Consider the following 26,049-nt stretch of genomic DNA (forward strand, 5'->3'; position numbering starts at 1 on the left):
CAGGGGGAGCTTACTTATACCGTAGCTCCGTTGGCCAGAGCGGGCTGAATTTACTCTTCACCCGTTCTGGAGTAATACCCAAACTTCAGTTCTTTTCCAGCGGAAACATGAGCAGAGGCTGATTATAACGCAGTACCGGGCATTTATTGTAGCTTGTTTGGTGGTTACAAAGCTAAATGGGTGGCCGTGCTAGAACAAGGAAAAATGACGAGAGAGAACTTAGCGTGCTGCTCCCGCCACACCAGATAGGCAACTACTACCACTGTGAACATATGCGATTTTTAGTTGTTATACTGGAATTTGTTACCTCTCGTTTTCCATTGTGTTATGGCACCGGTTGGCTACATACATTTTTTTCTTGCGTTTTACCAGTTGCTAGTTTTAGATAGGAATAGGCCTACTGTTCCTGCACAGCAACCTTGGATTTTATTTTGTATTGTACTGACGTTTTTTCAGAGGCGCATTGAAAAATAAAGTGCTCTATAGGAATACTTTCGATTTGTGTGATTTTTCACAGGCACGGGTGGGTAACGGGTAGAAAATTAACGGGTCCGGGCGGGTACGGATTTAACTTTGAAATAGCCACGGGTTCGCGGGTGGGTGGATGCTGTACTCTGCGGGTATGGGTGGGTGCGGGTCTCAAAAAACGGACCTGTGCAGGACTCTGACTCAGACTGAGGCTAAACTCATTTAACCAACACTGGGACAGTTCAATCCAGTTCAGGCCCTGCCCACAAACCCTGCTGTGGACAACGTCTGTGGACAACCACGGACTCACATCCAAGCTTGACTCAGTCACTATAATGACTGAAAATGTACAGGTGGAGAAAGTCATTAAAAAGGGATCAGACGTTGCAGCAAAGCCAGCCTGAAAGGCTCAGAGCCTCCAGAAGTGCCCTAAAGGCCTGATGTCAGGCTCCTGATAATCCAGCACACACTATTAGCGTGACCAGTTTGGGAGTCTGCAGGGCAGTCCTGGCCAGTACTGTTGCTATAAATCACATCTGGTAATTCAATCTCCCCAGTGCGAGGACACCCTTCCCTCCCCGGTAAACATAACAGGATTTCGAGATTTACACATTTGAGGAAAGAGCTCAGTGCAGTCGTTTAGGCACAGAGTGCTGGAAGGATGTTCCTCAGAGCATGCACAAGGAACCATTTTGAGGGTATCTATGGACATCAATTTGTCATTCTCAACCCATGTCTTAAACCTGACCACATCCTGTACATTTCTCCTTTGCAACACATGACCTGTTTTCACAGGATGCTACCCAGGTGCTTGTGCAGTCTCTCCTCATTTCACCCATTTCGTTGGACTACTGCAACTCCCTACTTACAGGTCTTCCTCTGTGGGTCATCAGACCTCTACACCTGATCCTCTACACCTGACCTGATCTTCAATCTCCCCAAGTTCTCACATGTGACTCCTCTGCTGTGTTCTCCTTACTGGCTTCCAGTAGCTGCACGTATCAGAAATAAAACCTTGATGCTTGCCTACAAAGCCAAAAATGGACTAGCTAGACAAGCTTCCAGACTATTTTCTGCCCAAGCTCTGAGATGGTGGAACGATCTTCCACTGGCTGGCTGCTGAATCCATTGTGGGTAAAACACCACAAGCGTTTTAATTTAAACTGGCAAACCCAAGCACCTAACCACAAAATAATAGACAACTGAAACCTACACTAAAATATGCAGGAAAAGGGACAAAAGAAACATTGTACACGGTACGCGAAAAGCAGAGAAATAACTGAAAGAACACGGAAGTCTCAATACGAAAAACACAACCTAAAAATTAACTTTTAGTAGCTGGCTCTCTAGGGCAAGAAATACTTAAAACAAAAAAACCCTTCCCAAAACAACCAGATAACTAGATAGAGGAACAAATAGTGAAGGAAAACTTGAGAAGGGCCAGAGAACGGCGCAGGAGTGAAAACACTCAAACAAACAAAACGAGAGAGTGAGGTGACGAGACACCAATACACAAAAACATTCCAAGGCTGTCTGCGAGAACATAGCGTAGGGCTACAAAAAACTCAGCAGCAAGACACTGCATCTGTCTTCCTTAAGTAGGGGGAGAGACAGGTGTAGGTCATCACTGCTGATTGCTCTGATGAGAGCTGGCTCGTGAGCTCCTCCCGGTCTACAGGCACAGAGTTCTACAAGCACATCTGGAGAACACTTTTAATGAACTTGTAGAGAACACCAAACACGACATTCCCCATGGAGAAGAATACTACCACTATTTCAGTCCACCTTACACCCCACATTAATAAACCCAGCATAAATCCTATACTTTACACACAACATTAATCCTCCCCTCCCTTCCTGTTGCCACCCATTATTACTCTAATACGGACACAAAAATAATGAACAAGACCCTAGACATCAGATTAGACACCATTATTCCATCTCTAGACATCAGATTAGACAATAGACTTTCTTATAGACTTTGGCCAGGTTGACACCACAAACATCCACAGACTGCTTCATCTAATAAAATACGCATCACTTCACAATTCACACACACTGAGAGCTGTACTCAATCAAGACAATTAGGATTTTTTGTTTACCACAGAACATACATTTGGATTCATTTATAAAAATGGGTTTAAACTCTTTATACAACATGCAAACTACAGTCAACACTCATGAACCCACATCAGCAGCATTCACACTGCAGAGAGGCAGCAGTGACCTCCCTCCTCAAACGCAATATTTATAGACCTGTAAGCAGGCGGGTCTATAAATATAAGTAAATAAATAACCCCCTTTTATTTATGATAAAATACAACTATGATATAGAATGATATATTACAATATAAAAGGTAATATAAAAAGGTATTTAGACCCACACAGCAGAACATAAAATTTGCTTATATGCAGATAATATATTACGGCTCCAGTAAAATCCTCTCACTTCTACAATCAGCTGAAAATCCAGTTACTATACAAACAAAATACACACATCTATAGTTATTCTACCTACACTAAATGAGCCATCTCTCCATTCAGCATCAGCCTATCACACTGCTGCCAAGCCCCTCCCCTATCCTCCACTCAGCTCCTCCCCTATCCCCCACTCCCTCACTCAGCCCCTCCCCTATCATCCACTCAGCCCCTCCCCTATCCCCCACTCCCTCACACAGCCCCTCCCCTATCCCCCACTCCCCCACTCAGCCCCTCCCCTATCCCCCACTCAGCCCCACCCCTATCCCCCACTCAGCCCCACCCCTATCCCCTAGAGTTGTAAAGGAGAACCTTCAATGCAGATTAACTTTCTACTCTCCATCACAGACTGAATATCCAGTAGAAAATCCACAGGATTCCTGAAAGTGAACTACTGTACTTATTTCCAGTGATTCTGGAGATGCGGCCAAAGTCGTGTTAGACGTTACAGCTCACACAAAAAAATACAGGCCAAGGGCAAAGATCAAACACCCAGGGAGTCCTGACCAGGAGCAGGCAGAGAAGTCCTTAAGATACAGGAGGTGCAAACAAAATCCAGAACAAACCAGGTGCAGGTGTGGGCAATACAGTGAAAACATGATCACAGGATATTTTCCCTATAAATATTGATCTCTATCAATATTTAGTGTCATAAATAATTTGATAATGCTACCAGTTTGAACAGTATCCATGTGACGGAAGACTTACAATTTGCAAAAATAATATAACCTGTACATATTGTGAATTGTGCCCACATGCTTTATCATCCGTAACAAAGCAAAGTAAGCTTGCCATGTAAAATAATGGGAATACAACTAAATGTCCATTTAAGCTCATCTGCAGTAGCAAATAAGGTCCTGTCTTCAAATGTGTTAAAGGTAAACCTCTGTAAATACTGCATTGTAGACACTGTAAAGCAGTCATTACGTTCGTCATTACACTTCGTCATTACGATACATCTGCTCTTTTGATGTCTTCACTTTTGTTTACTTGCATTTCACACAGGGTAAAGGCAACGGCTGATTTGGAACAGTCCCACTTGCACTGCTAAAGCCCTGCAGGGGAGGGTACCTGTTAACATGAGGCCCATGAGGAGGGTACCTGTTAACATGAGGCCCATGAGGAGGGTACCTGTTAACATGAGGCCCATAGGGAGGGTACCTGTTCAGGTGAGGCCTCTGGGGAGGGTACCTGTTCAGGTGAGGCCTCTGGGGAGGGTACCTGTTAACGTGAGGCACATGGGGAGGGTATCTGTTAACGTGAGGCCCATGGGGAGGGTACCTGTTCAGGTGAGGCCTCTGGGGAGGGTACCTGTTCAGGTGAGGCCTCTGGGGAGGGTACCTGTTAACGTGAGGCACATGGGGAGGGTATCTGTTAACGTGAGGCCCATGGGGAGGGTACCTGTTCAGGTGAGGCCTCTGGGGAGGGTACCTGTTAACGTGAGGCACATGGGGAGGGTACCTGTTCAGGTGAGGCCTCTGGGGAGGGTACCTGTTAATGTGAGGCCCATGAGGAGGGTACCTGTTAACGTGAGGCCCTTGGAGAGGGTACCTGTTCTTTCTATCAAAAACTCTGGCGCAAGCAGTCTATGACCAATTATCTCTCTTCCTCACCCAGAACCAACTCCATGATCCTAATCATTCTGGCTTCAAACGGGCACACTCAACAGAAACTGCCCTCAAAGCAGTGACCAAGAAGCTCCATGCTGCCAAGGCTAACAAGCTATCATCAGTTTTAATTCTTCTAGATCTGCAGCCTTTGACATTGTCAACCACAACATCCTCCTCTCTGTTCTTTCTAGCCTCGGTGTGACTGGCTCTGCTTGGAAATGGTTCCAGTCATATCTTGAAGACTGTTCCTATAAGGTAACATGGAGAGGATCTACATCCAATCCATGTAAACTTTCCACTGGAGTCCCCCAAGGCTCAGTCCTAGGCCTTCTTCTCTTCTCTTTATATACTCATTGCCTTGGTGACATTATTTTGTCTCATGGTTTCTATTATCATTGCTATGCTCATGACACCCAGCTAATTCTTTCCTTCCCTCATTCTGACACCCAGGCGTATCTCAGCATGCTTGGTAGATATTGCTTCATGGATGACTACTCACCAGTTGAAGTTCAACCCTAGCAAAACTGAGGTGTACATTCCAGGAACCCCAAACCCACACAATGACCTCACAGTCTCCTTTGAAAACATCTTGTTAACACCATCAGAAACCGCTCGAAGCCTGGGTGTAACGTTGGACAACAAGTTATCCTTCTCAACACATGTTTCAAAGCTGACCAGATCCTGCAGATTTCTCCTCTGCAACATACGGAAAATACGACCCTTCCTTACACAGGAAGCTACTCAAGTGCTTGTGCAGTCTCTAGTAATCTCTAAGCTGGACTACTGCTATTCACTACTTGCAGGTCTTCCTCTATGGGTCATCAGACCTCTACAACTAATTCAGAATGCTGCAGCACGACTGGTCTTCAATCTATCCAAGTTCTCACATGTGACTCCTCTGCTACGCTCTCTTCACTGGATTCCAGTAGCGGCACGCATCAGATATAAAACCTTGATGCTTGCTTACAAAGCCAAAAATGGACTGGCCCCTCCCTACATGATGTCCATGGTAAAAAGCTGATCTGTACAGCGAACACTCAGAACCTCAAGCTTGGCTCGACTCGAAACTCCATATATAAAGTCTCAGGGAAGACAAAGCTCCAGACTATTCTCCGTCCTGGCTCCAAGATGGTGGAACGATCTTCCATTAGCTGCTAGGACTGCAGAGTCTATTGCTATCTTCAAGCATAGACTGAAGATTCACCTGTTTATTGAGTTCTTACCAGAGCACTAACTCAGCTGATACCACTTGCCGTTGTTCTTAAATTGTATGTCTGTCTATGGTTATTTGTGCTTCTTGGCAAACGTCTAACTTGCAAAACACTAGGTAATGATATTGAGTCCTGTAGTTTAGTAGTAGTCTGACTCAATGGTGTCTTGAACTCTGGCCTATCCGTACTATTACCTAGGGCAGGGGTCACCAAATGGCGGACCGCGGTCCGGATCCGGACCCGAACGCCATCCTGTCCGGACCCAATCACATTCCTGATTAACTGGATATGGACCCAAACTCCAAAAATATTTTTTAATTTTTACGGGAGACAAAATTTTAAACCGGAGCATTTATTTCAGGGCTACTGAAAAAACACTCCGTGACGAGTGTTACGTTCGCGCCCCCCCCCGCCCCCCCCCCGCTCAACAACTTACATTCGCCACCCCCCCCGCTCACCAACTTGCATTCGCCAACGCCGCCCCGGACCTCAGGTCAGAGCTATCTGCCAAAATTGGACCGCGGAAAAATATAATTGATTACCCCTGACCTAGGATGTATTCTGTGATCAGAAGCAAAGCACTTTGTAAGTCGCTCTGGATAAGAGCGTCTGCTAAATGCCGAAAATGTAAAATGTAATGTTCAGGTGAGGCCTCTGGGGAGGGTACCAGTTAACGTGAGGCCCCTGGGGAGGGTATCTGTTCAGGTATTCAGGTAAAGAATTGTTGCATTGCCAATCTTAATCTGCACTTTGTTGTTTTTGAAATCTCCAGACCATTTCCACACTTCCATATAGCCAACGTAGTGGAGGACAGACAGTCATGAACTACAGGTTACACACCTCAAAAATTGAACTTAGACACAGAGGTATGACTGAATGAACACACACACCACAACCCCCTCCCCCCTGGTGAACAACAACTAACCTAGACACGAGAATGGAAAGCATTCACGCACGCACACACACACACACACACACACACACACACACACACACACACACAGAAACCTGAACAGACAGGTATAAAACACACACACACACACACACACACAATTAATGGAAATTTTTTTATGATAAGGACAGACCTCTTGTCGTGTGTGTGTGTGTGTTCATACCTGTGTGTCCAGGTTACTGGTTGTCCTGTCCTCACAAAGGTGATCATCAGAATCCTTCAGCTTCCTCACCTGTGGGAAAAATCCCAAGCAGTTTAGACACAACAGTTTCTCTCTCACACACACACGCACACACCTACACACACTCTCACACACACTGTGCTAGCATGAACACATCCCCAAAACTGGAAGAGCTGTCAGCACAGCAGACAGAATGCAGTGTGAATAATATGACCTGTGGTTGCACATAAACACCACTGCAGGCGCTAGAGAGCAGGTGAAGATAGATGAGCCAGTGTGCTATCGTGGCCACCGATGTGTTGATAATGTCTGAACTCCGAGTCACTCCCATTACACATTCTGTGATGGATTAAGGCGGTCTAGTGGGAGCAGGCATTGTGGGGCTGAACAGCCACTGGGACACGCCGGCCCTGGAGCGCTGTACTGGAATCAGCCAGATGCCGAGGGTGCTGAGTGACATCAGACCGTAGAGGTGAGGGACCACAACTACTCAACATGTCCTACAGTTGTGCTGCCGTCCTCTTCCCCAGCACTCCCTCCAGAGGGGCTGGGGTCAAATTATTATTTTTTCTCTCAGTCTACACACAATTTTGTAAATATTTTAAAACAACTCAAGCATTCCACACAGTTAATGTCCATACGTTCATCACCAAGGAAAACAACAGCTGCACTGGGTGACTGAACTGAATCAGTTCTACACTAATTTTGAGCAACATGTCTTTAGCACTGTAACTCTAAAGTATGATATATATATAATAATTCATTAGGTTTATCACATTTACAGGTTACACTCCTACACTCAGAACTTCAGGTTACACTCAGAACTTCAGGTTACACTCCTACACTCAGAACTACAGGTTACACTCAACTACACTCTACTACAGGTTACACACCTAGACTCAGAACTACAGGATACACACCTAGACTCAGAATTACAGGATACACACCCACACTCAGAACTACAGGTTACACACCTACACTCAGAACTACAGGTTATACTCCTACACTAAGATTTACAGTGAACAGTTCAGAGTAGTGTGTAGCCCGTTATGCATGAACTCATTCACATTTTAGTGAATTCTGAACTTGAACCGCTCAGTTTATAAACAATTAATGTGAACGTGTGCATTCATGTCAGCTCTAGGAAATGACTTCACCACTATGGTAATATACTTCTCTACACACACACAAAATTTCCATCTCATTCACACTCACCTAAATAAATCTGCTGTCTCGCTCATACACACACACACACACACACTCTCTCTCTCTCTCTCTCGTTCTCACACTGATACTCAGATGACACGCTCCATGCAGACGCTTCATCCTCTGTGTGAGCTGACTCACAGTGTGGAAACTCTTCCCTGGTATTACCACAGAAAGATTATGGTTACTCAGTTAGAATTGATGATGGGACAGACACACGCACACTTGTACATGCACACGTTCATTCGGGCGCACACACACATACACACACACTCTCACACACACACCGAGGCCTGGTGAGTGTATCAGTCGTGCTGGTGTTGTCTGGAGGTACCTTGGTGCTGCCGTCTGAGTGGCGTCTGGCACAGGCCTGGAGTTGACTCATCCACAACTGCTGTTCCTTCATGTCCACCGCTGAGACACACCAAGAGTGAGAGACATGGAGTTAGACAGAGTAAGAGAGAAGAGAGTGAGAGGAGAGTGAGACAGAGTGAGAGAGAAGAGAGTGAGAGGAGATGGAGAGTGACAGAGATAATCAGATAAGAGTGAATGACAAAAGAAAAAAGACAGCAAGAAAAGGAGTCAAAGAGAGAGAGGGAGAGAGTAGAGGAGAAAGAAGAAAAGAGCAACATTACAATGACAACCTTAAGGAATCATGTAATAACCATAATGTAATATACTATGTCTGACATAACAGTTTGCTCTTCACTTCTTCTGCCTTAGAAGACCACATCTCCCACTAAAACACATCCGCAAGCGCTTCAGAGTTCTCCTAGGAAACGGCAACCTGTTCCAAATATTAATACCCACTTCCTCTAGATGGGTTTGAGAGAGAGACCCCTCTGATCCCTCCTCTCACACAGCTGCTACCAGTCTTTCAGCCAATCGCCACTTGGCAATTTGCACATGTAATTCAAACTGATCGTTATTTTCCTGATTCAGGGAAAAATAAAGTGATTAAAATATAATGGCTTGGACCAAAGAAAGAAATCAGCAACATGAACCTTGCAAAGAGATAAAGAGCCACAGAAAGCGGGGAGAAGTGTGGAGAAATAGGGAGAAGTGTGGAGATGCAGGGAGAAGTATAAACCACATATAAAAGTTCTTGAAAATAACATGTAATCATTACATATAATCATATTTTTATTAGTGCTGTCAATTCCAGGTGCCGCTATTAAAAGTCCTCACCAGGATTTTGCTCAGGCTTCCTGGATTGTGTTGATTCCACTAATTTTACCTGGATTGCTAATTAGAAAATCTAGCAAGCTTGAGCAAAATCCTGGTAAGGACTTTTAATCGCGGCACCTGGAATTGACAGCACAAATTTTTATATTTGGCAGTTATTGCAAAACATACTGTTCTTTACATAATGTATATCGCTCCTCTTTAATGTATAACAGGTTTTTCTTATGTTGCCCATCACACATGCATATGGAGAGGCGGTACCACCACAGGCTGGACTACACACGTTTGGAAGGTTGGGTCTCGTGTGCTAGGTCCAGGTCCAGTCTCGTGTTCTTGGTTCTGGTCGGGTCTCGTGTTCTTGGTCCAGGTCGGGTCTCGTGCGCTAGGTCCAGGTCGGGTCTCGTGCGCTAGGTCCAGGTCGGGTCTCGTGCGCTAGGTCCAGGTCCGGTCTGTGCAGTTCGTGAGCTACAGCTCTGGAGAAGAAACTGTTTGCATGTCTGCTTGTGCTGGTTTGATGGTCCTGGTCTTCTCCCAGAGGGAAGTGACTGGTGGTGGTGGATGGGGTGAGATAAGGACTGATGGACATGGGGACGGAGTAGAACTCGTTCTGGTTGTTAGCAAGCTGTTGGGCTTCAGGAGAAGTGGATGTTCCTCTTATTTAGAATCTTCTCCAAGCTGAAGTTGGGTCGTTAGCTTCGATTTGCCCTCGTCTGTCTGCTGCTGGAACTTCTTACTCCCGTGTGTATTTGGGCTGTTGGTCAGGAATGTTGCGCTCTCTCCTGAACGTGCTCGGCATCTATCTGATCTCAGCTCAACATCACACAGTGCTGTACGTCTGCAGCTGGCCGTCGTCATGGTGTCAATGTGCTCATCTATGAACACATCCAACCTGTGAACTCAACGCAGCATCGTAGGTTTTGAATGTTGACCCTGGTTTACCTAATCACCACTGTGAGAGAACGAGATGGGCGAGGTTGTGGTCAGTGAGCTAGGGAACCATGACAACATGCTACGGTTGGTGACCACAGCAGAGCAGTGGTCCAGCACCCTCTCGTTGCCAAGGTGACATGTCTGAGCACAGTGAACAGTTCCTCCAGATCGGCGCTGGTGAGGGTGAGCATTGGATCTGGACACAACCCTTCAGTCATGATAACTGGATGAGCAGCAGTGTTTACACTTGTGTGTGTGTGTGTGGTGTGTGTGTGTGTGTGTAGGGTGGTAGGTGAACATCTACCACAATCATCACACAGTGCAGCAGTAACGTGGCACATTTGCAGATTCCTCCTTTGTTTTATCTGATAAACAGTACAAATATAACACACACTCCACCCACCCCTAAGCAGGCAGAAGACAGGTTGGGGATAGAGAGAGACAGCACCCCGAGCTCCATGGAGAGGAGGTCTGAGAGAGAGAGAGAGAGAGAGAGAGAGAGAGAGAGAGAGAGAGAGAGAGAGAGAGAGAGAGAGAGAGAGAGAGAGAGAGACAAACCCCCTAGCCCCATGGAGAGGAGGTCTGAGAGAAAGACAGAGAGAGAGCCCCACACACACAAAAAACCCCCTTGCCCAATGGATAGGAGGTCTGAGAGAGAAACAGAAAGATAGAGACAGGGGAAGACACACAGACCCCCTAGCCCCTGCTCAGTAGAGCGGAGGGTTAAGAGAACATAAGAAAGACCAACCCTAAGCCCAGTGGAGAGCAGGTTTAGAGGACAGACAGATGGACAAATACAGAGGAGGTCTGAGAGAGACAGACAGACCCCCAACTTACTACAGAGGTCTGAGAGAGACAGACAGACCCTAACCTAGCAGAGAGGAGGTCTGCGAGAGGCAGACAGACCCCTAACCTAGCAGAGAGGAGGTCTGCGAGAGGCAGACAGACCCTAACCTAGCAAAGAGGAGGTCTGCGAGAGGCAGACAGACCCCTAACCTAGCAGAGAGGAGGTCTGCGAGAGGCAGCTAGTGAGTGACTCGTAGGAGTGACCAGGAACACTACTGACACTGCTGGGCTTTCAGGGCTCCATTACCAGCACAGACCTGATGATGTCGAGCCAATTCTATCCTATAAATATCAAGGTGTGCTTTTAGATGCATCTCCATCATGGATTTTACTATGAAAGAGGCCCAGCAATGTCTTTGGTGTCTCTAGAGATGTCTGTAAAAGAGCAAGCAGATGTTGGGCCTAGAGCTGGCTGGGCATGGCTGCCTCCTCACTGGCTGTCAGCTTGTCCACATTACATCACATTCAAAGGACCAGTCTGGAGAATGGGACTTTCTGAGAGAGAGATCTTATGGGATGCAGGGCTCTAGACTAACTTTTTGCACTGGTGCGCATAACTTTTTTTCTTAGGTGCACCAGCACAAAAGTTAGGTGCAACCAAATTTTTCAACTGCATCACATTTAACACCGCAGTTTTACCGGTTTCACTTTTTTTTATTGCTGTCCATATAGACAATATTGACTTTTAAATAATTATCTAACAATTTGTCGCATGCGACATCATTGCTGTACGTCGGGTTTAAGTTCAAGCCATTTTTCATCTGAAGAATTATTTCTTACTTGAATTTAGTGAAGGGAATTTCTTCTTTTGCAATATTGTAGGCAACGTTAAACTTGACTATCATCTCGGCCTCATCTGATGATCTGTTTGCTGCTGCCTGCCAGTGAAAGGCAGAGGGTGTTGTTGAACCACAGGGAGACTTTCATAGCAGTGGAGACTTTTTCTCGTCGAACAGCTAGTCGCACCGGTGCGACCTCAGATTTTTTTTAGTCGCACCATTGAGAAATTAGGTCGCACTCTAGAGCCATGGGATGTATTGTGAACTTGGAGTATTCACAACTTCACAATCATTCATGATCACCAGTGAAATACACCTTCATCGTGGAACACTCCATCATGGAGCACTCATTGAACACCCTTTCATGATGGAACACTACACACCTCTTCTCAGCAAACATCTCTCCCTACAGGAGACACACCTCACCCCACAACCTGCCCCGGGCAATCCGCCTCAGTCTGCACTGCTGCCTTACCATTTGGGGGGTTTGCTGCAATAATTATGCATGATTATGATTAATTACATTTGTGCCATCCTCATGAGTTCTGGCAGCCATTATGTGAGACAATAGTAAACAACAAAAGCCGCACCTGCTGACGTGGGACACCAGAACAGTCATGAGTCAACAAGCTGCCTCCACTCCTGCAGTGGAGGTGGAGAGCCATCACAGCCAGTCAACTGGGCATCTGCTCTCTGAACACAACCAGAGCGCAGAATTCTAGATTCTTCCACAGGGGTGCTGTGCACTGCTGAATTCCAGCCTGAGCAAATGGCCAAACATGTGTTAAGGATTAAACCATTGGCAGCTCTGTCAGCACACAGATTAAATGTTCAACCCATGAGCTCATATACTCTACAGCAGCAACACTACGCTAGCAGATTCCCACACTCATGATGCCCAACAACACTACACAAACACTGTTGTGGTGGATGAAAGCACTCTGATGCCCAACAACACTACACAAACACTGTTGTGGTGGATGAAAACACTCATGATGCCCAACAACACTACACAAACACTGTTGTGGTGGATGAAAACACTCTGATGCCCAACAACACTACACAAACACTGTTGTGGTGGATGAAAACACTCTGATGCCCAACAACACTACACAAACACTGTTGTGGTGGATGAAAACACTCTGATGCCCAACAACACTACACAAACATTATTGTGGTGGATGAAAACACTCTGATGCCCAACAACACTACACAAACACTGTTGTGGTGGATGAAAACACTCTGATGCCCAACAACACTACACAAACATTGTTGTGGTGGATGAAAACACTCTGATGCCCAACAACACTACACAAACACTGTTGTGGTGGATGAAAACACTCTGATGCCCAACAACACTACACAAACACTGTTGTGGTGGATGAAAACACTCAATCTGTTTCCATATATTACTTCATCAGATGCTATTAGTGTGGAGATGGAATAGAAATGTTTACTTAGGTACATGGAGGCAGTTGGAGGAATAATGGGTGTAATTAAGATGGTGTCTGAGTAGAAGAGTAAGCAGGTCTTATGAGGATGGATGATCTTATTAGGGTGGAGACTGAGCGTGAGAAGAAGAATGTCTGTCTGGAGGTGATGATAATTTTTATCCTGTAGGAACGCTGCAAAGGCATCGCAAATGGTTCAGATCCCCACAGACTGCAATGGTAATAAAGCATGTCCAGAACAAAGTGTTACCGTGTGTGTGTGTGTGTGTGTGTGTGTGTGTGTGTGTGTGTGTGTGCGTGCGTGCGTGCATGCGTGCGCACGTATGTGGGAGTACTGTGTCGGTCACTCTCACAGTTGTGTATGTGCATGTGTGGCTATAGCTATACATTCATGATATTTGTCACTTTCATTTATGGGGAACTTCATTAGTAAAACTAGCACACTGGATTAGCCTCATGTCTGAGTGGCTGTGTTACACCACAGCATATGTACTAACAGACCAAGCAACAGACTGAGAAGCTGCTCGGTGCAAATTCAGATCATTACCCACAAAAAACACAGCCATCAGCACGACTGTGGCACCAGTCCAGCAGAATCACTCATCGTATCAGACTACAGCGTTGTCAAGGCACCACACGCTCGTCACTCATCACGCCGGATGTTGTAGGTGTGAGGGACTAAAGTCCCTAGAATGTTCTCTGCCTTTCAGATTTGTTCATTCAACATTTTTGTTTCCAAAGTCAACTGCAAACATTAATGCTTTGGTCTTGCATTCCCTGATCCAGGGTTTGTATGTGCTTCTCTTATCCTAGTGAAGGTGGGATTATACAACAGAGGAGCAGATCTGAGGTCAGCATTCTTTATCATGACAATCTGACAGTTAAGCACCATCATGATTGACAACTGAGAAGAGCAGAAACTCTGGGGTTCATGCTAACAAATGCTAATACATGCTAACACATCACTACACACAGCAAGATGCTAACACTACCACACACTCTCTAACACCACCAACAGGAAGCCCATCTCCACTGAACTTTGACCCCTTTCTTCCTCCCTGCACTGGCCTTGAGGTTTTCATGGTATCAGTCCAAGACAAAGCAGTCAGCTTCTACTGGTGTCCTATCCTCAGAAAGGAGGGAGATGGTCCTGACAGGTTGACACACACACACACACACACACACACACACACACACACACACACACACACACACACACACACACACACACACACACACACACACACACACACACACACACACACACACACACACACACACACACACACACACACACACACACACACACCTCTCTGTGTGCTAATTCTACAGGTTATCGATTGACATTTTAGACCAGAAAGCTGGAAGGCAGATATCACGGTCACACTGGCAGTGGGGAAGTAAGAGCTGGCTGCTCCGTGTTTGTATACACTGTGCAGATTGCAGAAAGAGAGTTCTCACATGGACCTCAACCACTGCACTGAACACAGCGCAGGACCTCGACCACTGCACTAAACACACCGCAGGACATCGACCACTGCACTAAACACACCGCAGGACCTCGGCCACTGCACTGAACACACCGCAGGACCTCGGCCACTGCACTGAACACACCGCAGGACCTCGGCCACTGCACTGAACACACCGCAGGACCTCGGCCACTGCACTGAACACATCGCAGGACCTCTTCATCACTATGCCACAACCAAACATGACTGCATGTCTTAGACACTATGCCACTAACAAACTCAAAAAATCCACAATGTCCATCCCAGTGACTACAGCCATACCCAGCCTACTCAAACAGCAATGTAGTAGATGTTACTACAAATCCCCAAACACCATTAGGATCACTAAGACATTAAGTGAACACCAAAGCAATTATTTTGTCTTACCAGTAGAGTTTTTCAGTCCAGTACAGAAATATATGCTGGGTTTGTACTGGCCTGCCACCTGTGATCTCTCACCTCAGCGCACTTCAGCGTTTTCCTTCATCCTTCATACAACTGGAATTAACTAAACTATCCATTACACTGCCATATCTGGCCCCAGCGTAGTTAACACAATGCACTGTGGGACCTGCAGGTTTTTACCTCCACAAGCAGTTTCAAGCCTCAAGTTCGCCCCATGTCCCGATATTTGACACCTGTATACATCCCCACACACCCTGCCCCATCACACAAACGTAATCGCTTTATAAACACCACTCCACCATGCATTAGTCTCTATGTGCTTACTATCTAAACTATGCATAGATTTAGTATGGATAAGGTAGGTTTATAAACACCACTCCGCCATGCATTAACACCCTAATCAGTTGATTGTGTCTCCTTGTATAACAATCCTGTATTAACTCTATGCCATTAATGTACTGACTCTACACTATTATTGTATTTACTCTGTGGTATTGTATTGACTATACTGTATTGTTGAATTGACTATACAGTATATTGTTGTTATAACTCATCTGCGAACTGTCTACTTTTATTGTAGAATTAACTATAAAGTATATTGTTATAACTGTTCTGATCTGGTAACTGACTACTTTTATTGCTGTGCCTGTTGCATGAAGGACAAAATCACCTCGGAGTTTGAAGAGCTCCCCATTGGGCGAGTTGATGATGAACATATGAGGTGCCTCATCACTCGGGGTAACCGATGCACCAATCAAAGGCAGGGTCCCTCTGGGCTTCTGACCACGCCCCTGCTCATTCACAAAGTACTGAAGCTGGCTGAGCTGTGGGTCCAGAACGAAGTACCTACGGGGAGAGAAAGAGACGGCGGGTCTCACGTTTTAATATGTAAATATTTATGTATTTACATTAGTATACAAGTATTTTATTCTCATTTTTACATAATCACTTTACTCTTTGCTATCACTTCAGAAATTAAAAATAAAATGAGAGAGAAAGGGAAGAGGAAGAAATAGAGTTGAGAGAGATGGAGAAAAGGAGGAAGAGAGTCAGGAGAGGGAAAGATGTGAGAGAGTGACACAGAGATGGGTAAGAGAGATGTGAGAGTGACAGAGATGGGTAAGAGAGATTTGAGAGAGAGATATGGGTAAGAGAGATGTGAGAGTGACACAGAGAGATGGGTAAGAGATGTAAGAGAGAGCGACACAGAGAAATGTAAGTAAGTAAGTTTCCACATTGTTAATTGTGATTTTCACCCCAAGCAAAATTTGTCCTCCACATTTTCCCATCTGTGCAGTGAGAACACACACACACACTAGTGATCACTATAGGCCTGATAATCAAACCCACGACCCTCACATGCAGGGGCCACAGATCCATGTGCAGAGGGGATCTAGACCCACACATGCAGCGGCCACAGACCCATGTGTAGAGGGGATCTGGGCCCACACATGCAGGGGCCACAGACCCATGTGCAGAGGGGATCTAGACCCACACATGCAGGGGCCACAGACCCATGTGCAGAGGGGATCTAGACCCTGTAAGGGCTGTAGACCTTACTCATCAGTACAAGGAGTAAATGAAACCACAAGCTCTTCCTCACATGTGGACAAGAGCAGCAAAGCATATTATCAGACAATATGATCATCCTAATGAGCCATTATGAGTGAAGGCACCAGTGGGTGTCATGTGAAGGGCCTCAGGGGCCCGGTCCTCACGAGCCTGTTCAGGAGAGCAGGACGGATTAGCATCAAATCAGCTGCGGTTCAGCCTCTCCAGTTTTTCTCTGTTGTTGCGATTCAATTACCGTCCTCTCTGAATAGTAATATATGCGCCATGTTAATATCGGTGGTGTTGCAGCTTTCAGTGGTGTCAGTGCGCTCCAGTCTACCAGCACTGATGGCACCATGACACCTTGTAGAGGCCTCCACAGCTCACCGACGCCATGGGGCCCCGCCTCCACAGCTCACCAACACCATGGGGCCCCACCTCCACAGCTCACCGACGCCATGGGGCCCCGCCTCCACAGCTCACCGACGCCATGGGGCCCCGCCTCCACAGCTCACCGACGCCATGGGGCCCCGTCTCCACAGCTCACCGACGCCATGGGGCCCCGCCTCCACAGCTCACTGACGCCATGGGGCCCCGCCTCCACAGCTCACTGACGCCATGGGGCCCCGCCTCCACAGCTCACTGACGCCATGGGGCCCCGCCTCCACAGCTCACTGACGCCATGGGGCCCCACCTCTATGAGGTGTCATGGTGCCATCAGTGCTGCAGATCTGGCCCTGGGGTTCAGCCATACTGTTTTTGCCCTTTATCTTCACGCAGTTCACATTCCACATTCTACACTGCTGTCGCCCAGCAACCCTGAACACAGACGAGGGAGGAGACCTGGAGAACAGCTCACACACCTTTGCTCAATTTAGACTTCAGTGAGGACCGAACAATCCCAGCATACTTTGGAAGATGGAACCAGGTCAGGAGGATTTAACCCATACGCTCCTTACACACATCACACTCACTGTGCATTAATGCATGTTCTACTTTGACCACCGGAAGAACCGTATTGACCAGCACTTAGAACAAGCAGTGCTTACAAGACTTGGGGTCAGTGGGTATCTTACTACACACACACAAACCTCCTACACACACTCGCACACCTACACACTCATACGCACATACCCCTACACACACACACACACACACACACACACACACACACCCATACACACACCCATACACACACACACAAATTAAAACATTGAATTAGTCTCCATGGCTCTGTAACCAAAGCCCCCACTGTGAGAGGCAGCAGTTTCTCAGCCAGGTCTCTGACACAGTCTGAGAGAGGCAGACAGACCCCTAACCTAGCAGAGAGGAGGTCTGGGAGAGGCAGACAGACCCCTAACCTAGCAGAGAGGAGGTCTGAGAGGCAGACAGACCCCTAACCTAGCAGAGAGGAGGTCTGGGAGGCAGACAGACCCCTAACCTAGCAGAGAGGAGGTCTGGGAGAGGCAGACAGACCCCTAACCTAGCAGAGAGGAGGTCTGGGAGAGGCAGACAGACCCCTAACCTAGCAGAGAGGAGGTCTGAGAGGCAGACAGACCCCTAACCTAGCAGAGAGGAGGTCTGGGAGAGGCAGACAGACCCCTAACCTAGCAGAGAGGAGGTCTGAGAGGCAGACAGACCCCTAACCTAGCAGAGAGGAGGTCTGGGAGAGGCAGACAGACCCCTAACCTAGCAGAGAGGAGGTCTGAGAGGCAGACAGACCCCTAACCTAGCAGAGAGGAGGTCTGGGAGAGGCAGACAGACCCCAAACCTAGCAGAGAGGAGGTCTGGGAGAGGCAGACAGACCCCTAACCTAGCAGAGAGGAGGTCTGGGAGAGGCAGACAGACCCCTAACCTAGCAGAGAGGAGGTCTGGGAGAGGCAGCTAGTGAGTGACTTCTAGGAGTGACCAGGAACACTGCCACCACAGTTACTGTTCCTCTGTCTAAAGGTGTCAGATCATTTAACATTTAACAGGTGTCACATCATCAATACCAAGATTTTGAGAACAATATTTTATAGTAACTAAAGAACACGTTGGAAATATATTCCTGCAGGTTAATGTTTTACACACCAGTATCATGTTGGAGTCAGTACTATAGTAATTAACACGGCTTCAGTACTCAGGATCCAGATCAACCCCGAATCGAACTCTGATTCACAATCAATGTCACAATTCAGCCCAAGAACAGGCTGAGCCCATGTTTGAAAACCCAGTCTGACAATTTCAGTACACATTTAAACTTTTTTAGTGATGGATTTCAAAGATCTGCTGTACACACGTTCTACACATCCTATACACATTACACACTACACATCCTCACTCAGGATGTTTTCAACTGTACAATGCTGCGTAGTTTGGCTGTAAGCTCAGTAGCACAGATGGATCAACACACAGCATGGCAGCAGTAGGACAGTATGGTGTGTCCTGTAGACCACACATGGGTCAGACTCTTGTCTCGAACTTCAACAAAGTACATCATTGTGAAGTGTGACAGTGCTGAAGACCCGATGCTGATTGGTCAGCAGGGCTCCAGGTGGTGTGTGACCAGAACGCAGACAAAAAAAGTCACATCAAATCAAAACTCCAGTAATATATTTCAGAAATAAAGAATCAAAAAATTAAAAAATGAGACCTTATAGATATACCTATATGTATTTTTTGATATACAGTAGAACCCCAGAACTTGACCGCCTCGGTACTCGACATATTCGGACTTCGACGTAAAATTTAGAGAAAATTTTGACTCGGAGCTCGAAAAAAGCTTCAGAATCCGACCCTACTCATGTGACTTTTGTAAACAAAATACAGTTTGTGCTTCGGTCACGTGTTGCTAGTTGGCGTTAGTTGGTGTTCAATAGGTTTTAAACCATTTTGAGGCTGTGCTCCAAGCTTTTGCTGTATTTTTGTTGTTTTTTGTATTGTTTTAGACAAAAAACATTGGTCCCAAGAAAGGCATAGCAGAAAAGCAGAAGAAGAAAACGGTAAGAACAACAGAGTTCAAAAAGGCGATCATAGAGAAGTATGAAAAAGGCATTCGTGTGACGGACTTAGCATTTTAAGTTATTGGATTATTTTGTTAACATTAGCTTTATACAGTATTACTTACCTAAGTGTGTAATTGTTGATAATTTTTTTAAGGAAATAGGGAAATTTATGATAAACAACTGATGGTCGAGAACCAATTAATCGGTTTTCAGTTATTTCTTATGGGGAAATTCGATTCGGAACTCGACCGCATCAGTTGTCATGTTTTGGCTCTTTGTTGCTCGCACCTTTTTAGAACTTTAGTGATTTCGTTTGGAGCAAAAGGGAGTAAAGAGTTAAAAACAGTATGGACATACTTCAGTTCCTATGCTGATAGATTCTGGATATTTCCAAGTTACCCATTACTTATGTAGGTAAATCAGTACAATATAATATATTCCTTATATAAAGGTGCAAGCAACAAAGAGCCAAAACAGGAGCCGCAACTGTTACATGTTTACTTAACGTTAGTTAATTTTTGTTAATGTTTTACTTCATGTGTTGTTCATGTTAACTAATGCGTTACATCACGTTAGTTAGTCAACACTTGGGTAACACTTTACATTGTTGTTGTAAAAGTTCATCTCAATACTTTGTTACATGTCCTTTGTTGGCAATGACAGAGCTCAAACGCTTGGATTGTACAGTTTAAACTACTGTATGTAGTAAATCGATACTGATCAGTGTTTTAGCAGCAATCAGTAAGTAGATTGCTCAGTCTAAAGGGCAGTTTCTGTAATACAGCCGAGTCTAAAGGGCAGTTTCTGTAATACAGCCGAGTCTAAAGGGCCGTTTCTGTAATACAGCCCAGTCTAAAGGGCCGTTTCTGTAATACAGCCCAGTCTAAAGGGCCGTTTCTGTAATACAGCCCAGCCTAAAGGGCCGTTTCTGTAATACAGCTCAGCCTAAAGGGCCGTTTCTGTAATACAGCTCAGCCTAAAGGGCAGTTTCTGTAATACAGCTCAGCCTAAAGGGCCGTTTCTGTAATACAGCTCAGCCTACAGGGCCGTTTCTGTAATACAGCCCAGCCTAAAGGGCCGTTTCTGTAATACAGCCCAGCCTAAAGGGCCGTTTCTGTAATACAGCTCAGTCTACAGGGCCGTTTCTGTAATACAGCTCAGTCTACAGGGCCGTTTCTGTAATACAGCTCAGTCTACAGGGCCGTTTCTGTAATACAGCTCAGTCTAAAGGGCCGTTTCTGTAATACAGCCCAGCCTAAAAGGCCGTTTCTGTAATACAGCTCAGTCTACAGGGCCGTTTCTGTAATACAGCTCAGTCTACAGGGCCGTTTCTGTAATACAGCTCAGTCTACAGGGCCGTTTCTGTAATACAGCTCAGTTTACAGGGCCGTTTCTGTAATACAGCTCAGTCTAAAGGGCCGTTTCTGTAATACAGCCCAGCCTAAAGGGCCGTTTCTGTAATACAGCTCAGTCTACAGGGCTGTTTCTGTAATACAGGATGGATGTAATGTGAGGTGAATGAGCAGGCCAGCCTGTTAGGCCAGATTGAGGGAGTCAGCTCATTCTGTTTCCATTAGAAAGTCTCTCCTCCTCCACTGAATATCATATTATGTACAGGACGCAAACAGCAAACGCATGAGTAACTGGAAACTTCAAGAGGAATTCTCCCTGGGAAGGTGAGTTAGTTAGAGACAGAGGGAGAGCAAGAGCGAGAGAGAGAATGCGAGATGTAGGAAAAGAGAGAGAAAGGAGAGAGAGAGAATGAAGGGGGAAGGGAGAGAGAGAGGGAAGGAGAGAGAGCATGCAAGATGGATGGAGGAATGTGTGAAGGGGGTGAAAGCTGAGGAGTACAGATACAAAGCTGAAATAAAAACCCAGTTAAAAACACAATTATTACAATAGCCCAAAACATTTTTGGAGTGAACAGAAATTACGATACATACACATGTCGACACACAGTGGATCACTCGGACCAAACTAGGTTGAGTATAGTATAATCCTGACCTCCCTGAGCAGGGAACATCCTCCTCTAGAAACAGAATGCAAGAAATCGGAAAGAATTTGCTCCTCCAGTATGACAATATATGGAAAAACTTAAATAACAAATAAAACTAAAAAGTGCTACCAAACTTTAAATTACAGTATGAGTATTTACTGCAGTCTTCAGATGGAGGACGTAAGCACATTTTCCGTTGATAAGAATAAGTTTGGACCTCGGAGAAAATCACAGTTCTCACTGGACAGGAAGTGAAAACATTCCCCACAGCAGCAAGACTGGTCTCAGCTCTACTGCATTTAAGGGAGGAGATTTAAAATCTGAAGTTTTTATGCATTTTTTTAACTATTAAAATAAGATTACGCATGTCTGCTTTGTTTTCTACATCACTTCACATATTATATTTGCCTTGGCAAAACTGTTTGACAATCATGCCAATAAAGATCATGTCATATAAATGAAATGATATGAGATTATATGAAATGAAATAGAGAGACAGACAGGAGGAAGAGACAGAGAGAGAAAGGGGGAGGAGGGTAGTGAATGACACATCAAGCTCCATCCTGAAGAGTCCTGAACTCAATCACAAACTCGTAACTCTTGCAGAGCTCAGAGCTTCACAAATCCCATGACAACAGTGCAGTGTTGTGAACATAAGAAACATAGGAACTTCTCAATTCACAGCCCTATGCTTGAACAGAAGTTATCCTTCCAAAAGACCATATTGTAAAAATGACACTTGGCTTCTGAACGATACTGGAATCTTGCCCCAAAGGAATCTTTCAGGGGCAAATTGTGAGACGTCAGAACAGCTCAGACGTGTGGATGAGATGAGCAGGAATAGCTGCACTGACATCAGTTAGTCTCACTCTAACTGATCCAGATGAAGGTCCAGACCAAGACAGACGAGACACGATCGTACAGGGAACTCCATAAGATGAACAGTCTACAGAGGTCAATAGAGACAAAGTGAAGTTATGGGCAGGGTAAGTTGATGAAGGCTAGAAACACTCACCATGCCCTACAAACATGACAGTACCTCTCAACCAACTGTTGTAGAGAAGCTGCGTAAATGCATTTACTTAACAACAGGTGAAGATAATCAGCACTCTCTTTGAGGGTACCCCAAAGCATTCTGGGAATTGTCCTGAGAAGTTGGGACAAACATATCATAAATGCTAATATTGTCAACAAAAACTAGATGTAAATTGCTAATAATATTAAAATGTATAATGTTATGCAAATTATATCAAATATTATGCAAATGAGATCCAGCTACAGTTGTAGCATGTATTAGCATGTTAATCGAGAGTCTCCTTTCAGGCCTCATTAATTAACTGTCAGAAACTAGGGCTGAACGATTAATTGCATTTGCGATAATTTCGCGATTTTTTAAAACGCGATTGTCTAATCGCACAGGCTGCGATTTAAACTGGTCACGTGACTTGGGAGCGAGCCGAGGACGAACGGAGCAAACCCGAGCAGGAGGCAGGGAGGTGGAGAAGTGAAGTTAACACAGCGCACTTTAACTTGTTGCACAATGGCTTCAGGCTCGACAGAAGCTGACACAACTGAAAGTCTAATACCAAAGAGGGGCAGCACATAAGTTGTGTGAAATTACTTTGTCTTTTAAAAAGATGCTGCTCAACGTCAGGTACCCTGCAAAACATGCCTTGCTACTGTTGCTACGACGCGAGGTAACACTACAAACCTTCAGCATTAAAAAAACACCACAAAGCCTCGTATGATATTTGTAAGGCAAAAATGCCAACGACCAGTGCCGCATCTTCAAATACCGTAAAATCACGCATATAGGCGCAATAAGATTTAAAGCGCGGATGAATCGCGAAAGCGCGGATAGCTTGACCGCGGTCCAGCAGACAGGGTTCACTGACCGAACCGTTTGAAAGTGTAACTCCTTATGGATGTAATTCGAAGCGGCACGCTGAAATAACTCGGGCAGTAACGAAGTTCATAGTGAAAGACATGATGCCCGTTAATATAGTGAACAAGCCCGGCTTCATGGCTTTGTTAAACACACTGGATATGCGCTACCAAACGCCCTCACGCACATATTTTAGCCAAGTTGCTATACCTGCAGGGCTGCCAACTCTCACGCATTGAGCGTCTTAGACTAAAAAATTAGTAGTTCGCTCTGGCGCCAACCACAGGCGATCGATCGATCACGATATAATAATAATACTTACATTTAGTCCATTTTACACCCAGTGGCGGACTTAGCAATTTGGAGGCTCAAGGCGAATTTAGCTAGGGGGCCCATCAACATTAATATGCGAGAAATAAGTTCAGGTTCACACTACAAGATTTTAGGCTGGTTTTTCAGTCGCCGACAGAAACTGTGGTCGGACGCAAATCGGGGATCATTCAGCAGTTCACACTACACGACTGAGCGAGCACCGAAAGACGCTCGCCGAGTGGTCGCCAACTCATCGCAGACGACCGGCAGATATCTAGCATGTTTAATATCTAGCATGTTTAATATCTAGCCCAACAAGATATATGTTGTGAGTCAACAGCAGCGTCTAACTTCATACAACTTTACTACAAGACTGTGTTTAAGTTATTGTGACAGCACTGGAGAAATAGTGCGATTGACTATATCTATGTTGAGACTATGGAGTGGTTAAACGGTAAAAAAAATAATAATAACGAAAATGTGGAGTACATGTACGTTGTTTTTATTTTCTTCGTGGTGTTGCTGGTTCTCGCGAGTGTTTCATTTTCGTGTTCTCGTGTTTTTGGACGGCAGCCAGATGAGTGGCGATTCCCCAGTCGTTTAATTCGTGAGCCCACGTCACCGATCAGTCATGTAGTGTGAAAGCCACAACTGAAAGACTTGCGATTACAGCACAACCAGTCGTGTAGTGCGAACGGCACAAAAACCTGACGAATGAAAAGTCGTGTAGTGTGAATCTGGCTTTAGCAAGATTTAACAAGGGGGCCCTACAGTGGGAGGGGCCCAAGGCAATTGCCTAGCAACGCCTCTATGCAAAGACCGCCTCTGTTTACACCCCCCCCCCCCAAACAGAGTTTCCTGAAGTGGAACAATGGGGAAAAATCGCGATTTTAAATCGCAATCGCAATTTATAGATAAAAAATTGCAATTAGATTATTTTCCAAAATCGTTCAGCCCTATCAGAAACGCAGCTCAGTTGCTAATGAATCTTCTGAACAGACCATCACCATATGCTGAAGAGGTTTATCCGCCCCAGAGAACTACGGCTGTTCATGTTGAGTTCACGAGTCTGACCGCAGTAACGCATCTGACTGCCAGTTCTGGGACAAAAATCTTAATTGTTCCACGTATTTTGAGAAACAAATAAAACAACAAATAAATGGTCTTTTTCCTATGCCGACTAGCACATCCTCCATCTCCCTCTACACTGGGCTTCCACTTCCTCTTCTAAAAGCCACTAGAAGCAGGAACTGCAGTACAAGCAACACCAGACGAACCTCAGGAGTTCTGAAAAATCTGGTTAGATTCTGGATGGTTAGATACACCCTCTATGAAAGAAGCAAAGTAGAACGTCATGTGGTTTGTACATTTCCTTATTACTTCTGTTTCCAGTCTGGGGAACACCCACTTCCAGATACATAATCACTGGCCTCTCAAAGCAGAGGGAAGACGGGTCAGTTCTTGAGAGGTTCTCTGGTTAGAGAAAAGCAGCACCAGTTCCAGCTCTTTGTTGGTGGAAAAATGGGATCAGTTCTGGGTCACTGTGACTGTGTGATAATGAAAAGTCCCGGACATACAAGAACATCAGTGGAAATCTACAGACCACACATCTGACCGAAGACCAAACAGCTGCTCTGATAGGAGAGGGATGGAGAGGAGAGAGACAGAGAGAGAAAGAGTGCGAGAGGCTCAGTTTCTCTCATAAAACACAGAACAGCCTGTGTATTTTGACAGGTAATTTCTTCTTCTCTTCACAGCTCAGCTCTTCAGCATGTCCTCAGAGAGCTACAGTGATGCTAGTCCTCACCCACACATGCCCCTCAACTACCTGGGGACAGCACACAGTCTGAAGTGCACAGCAACCCACTCAAACCAGCCCAACTCAAACCTGCCCCACTCAAACTGGGAGAACTGCTGTACATCACCAAACACCCCCTATACAACACCACCACCTGTCAGGTCTACAACACCACAGCTGGACAATGGAGCATCCATGTTATGTTTACATTTCTACAATTCTCCAACGTGCATGAGTGTTCCTCCAGCACCTGTCCACCATGGAGGAGGTCACACCACACATCAGTGCTGCAGGTTGGGTCAGAGAGAAG

General features: G+C 45.6%; 1 protein-coding gene across 4 annotated transcripts in view; it reads right to left on the bottom strand.

Annotated features, from left to right (window-relative positions):
- Window positions 1-26,049, bottom strand: part of osbpl10a (oxysterol binding protein-like 10a) — a 69,534-nt gene that overhangs the window by 32,297 nt on the left and 11,188 nt on the right. For 3 of the 4 annotated variants that reach the window (XM_077006242.1, XM_077006240.1, XM_077006243.1), the window contains exons 2-4: window positions 15,881-16,056; window positions 8,441-8,520; window positions 6,883-6,951 (exon numbers count right to left, since the gene is read on the bottom strand). In XM_077006242.1, the coding sequence (XP_076862357.1) occupies window positions 6,883-6,951; window positions 8,441-8,520; window positions 15,881-16,056 (325 nt within the window). The remainder of the gene's footprint in view (window positions 1-6,882; window positions 6,952-8,440; window positions 8,521-15,880; window positions 16,057-26,049) is intronic. The other variant, XM_077006241.1, reaches the window with a different exon arrangement.

The sequence above is a fragment of the Brachyhypopomus gauderio genome, chromosome 5 (genome assembly GCF_052324685.1).
Source record: "Brachyhypopomus gauderio isolate BG-103 chromosome 5, BGAUD_0.2, whole genome shotgun sequence".
Lineage (NCBI taxonomy): Eukaryota > Metazoa > Chordata > Actinopteri > Gymnotiformes > Hypopomidae > Brachyhypopomus > Brachyhypopomus gauderio.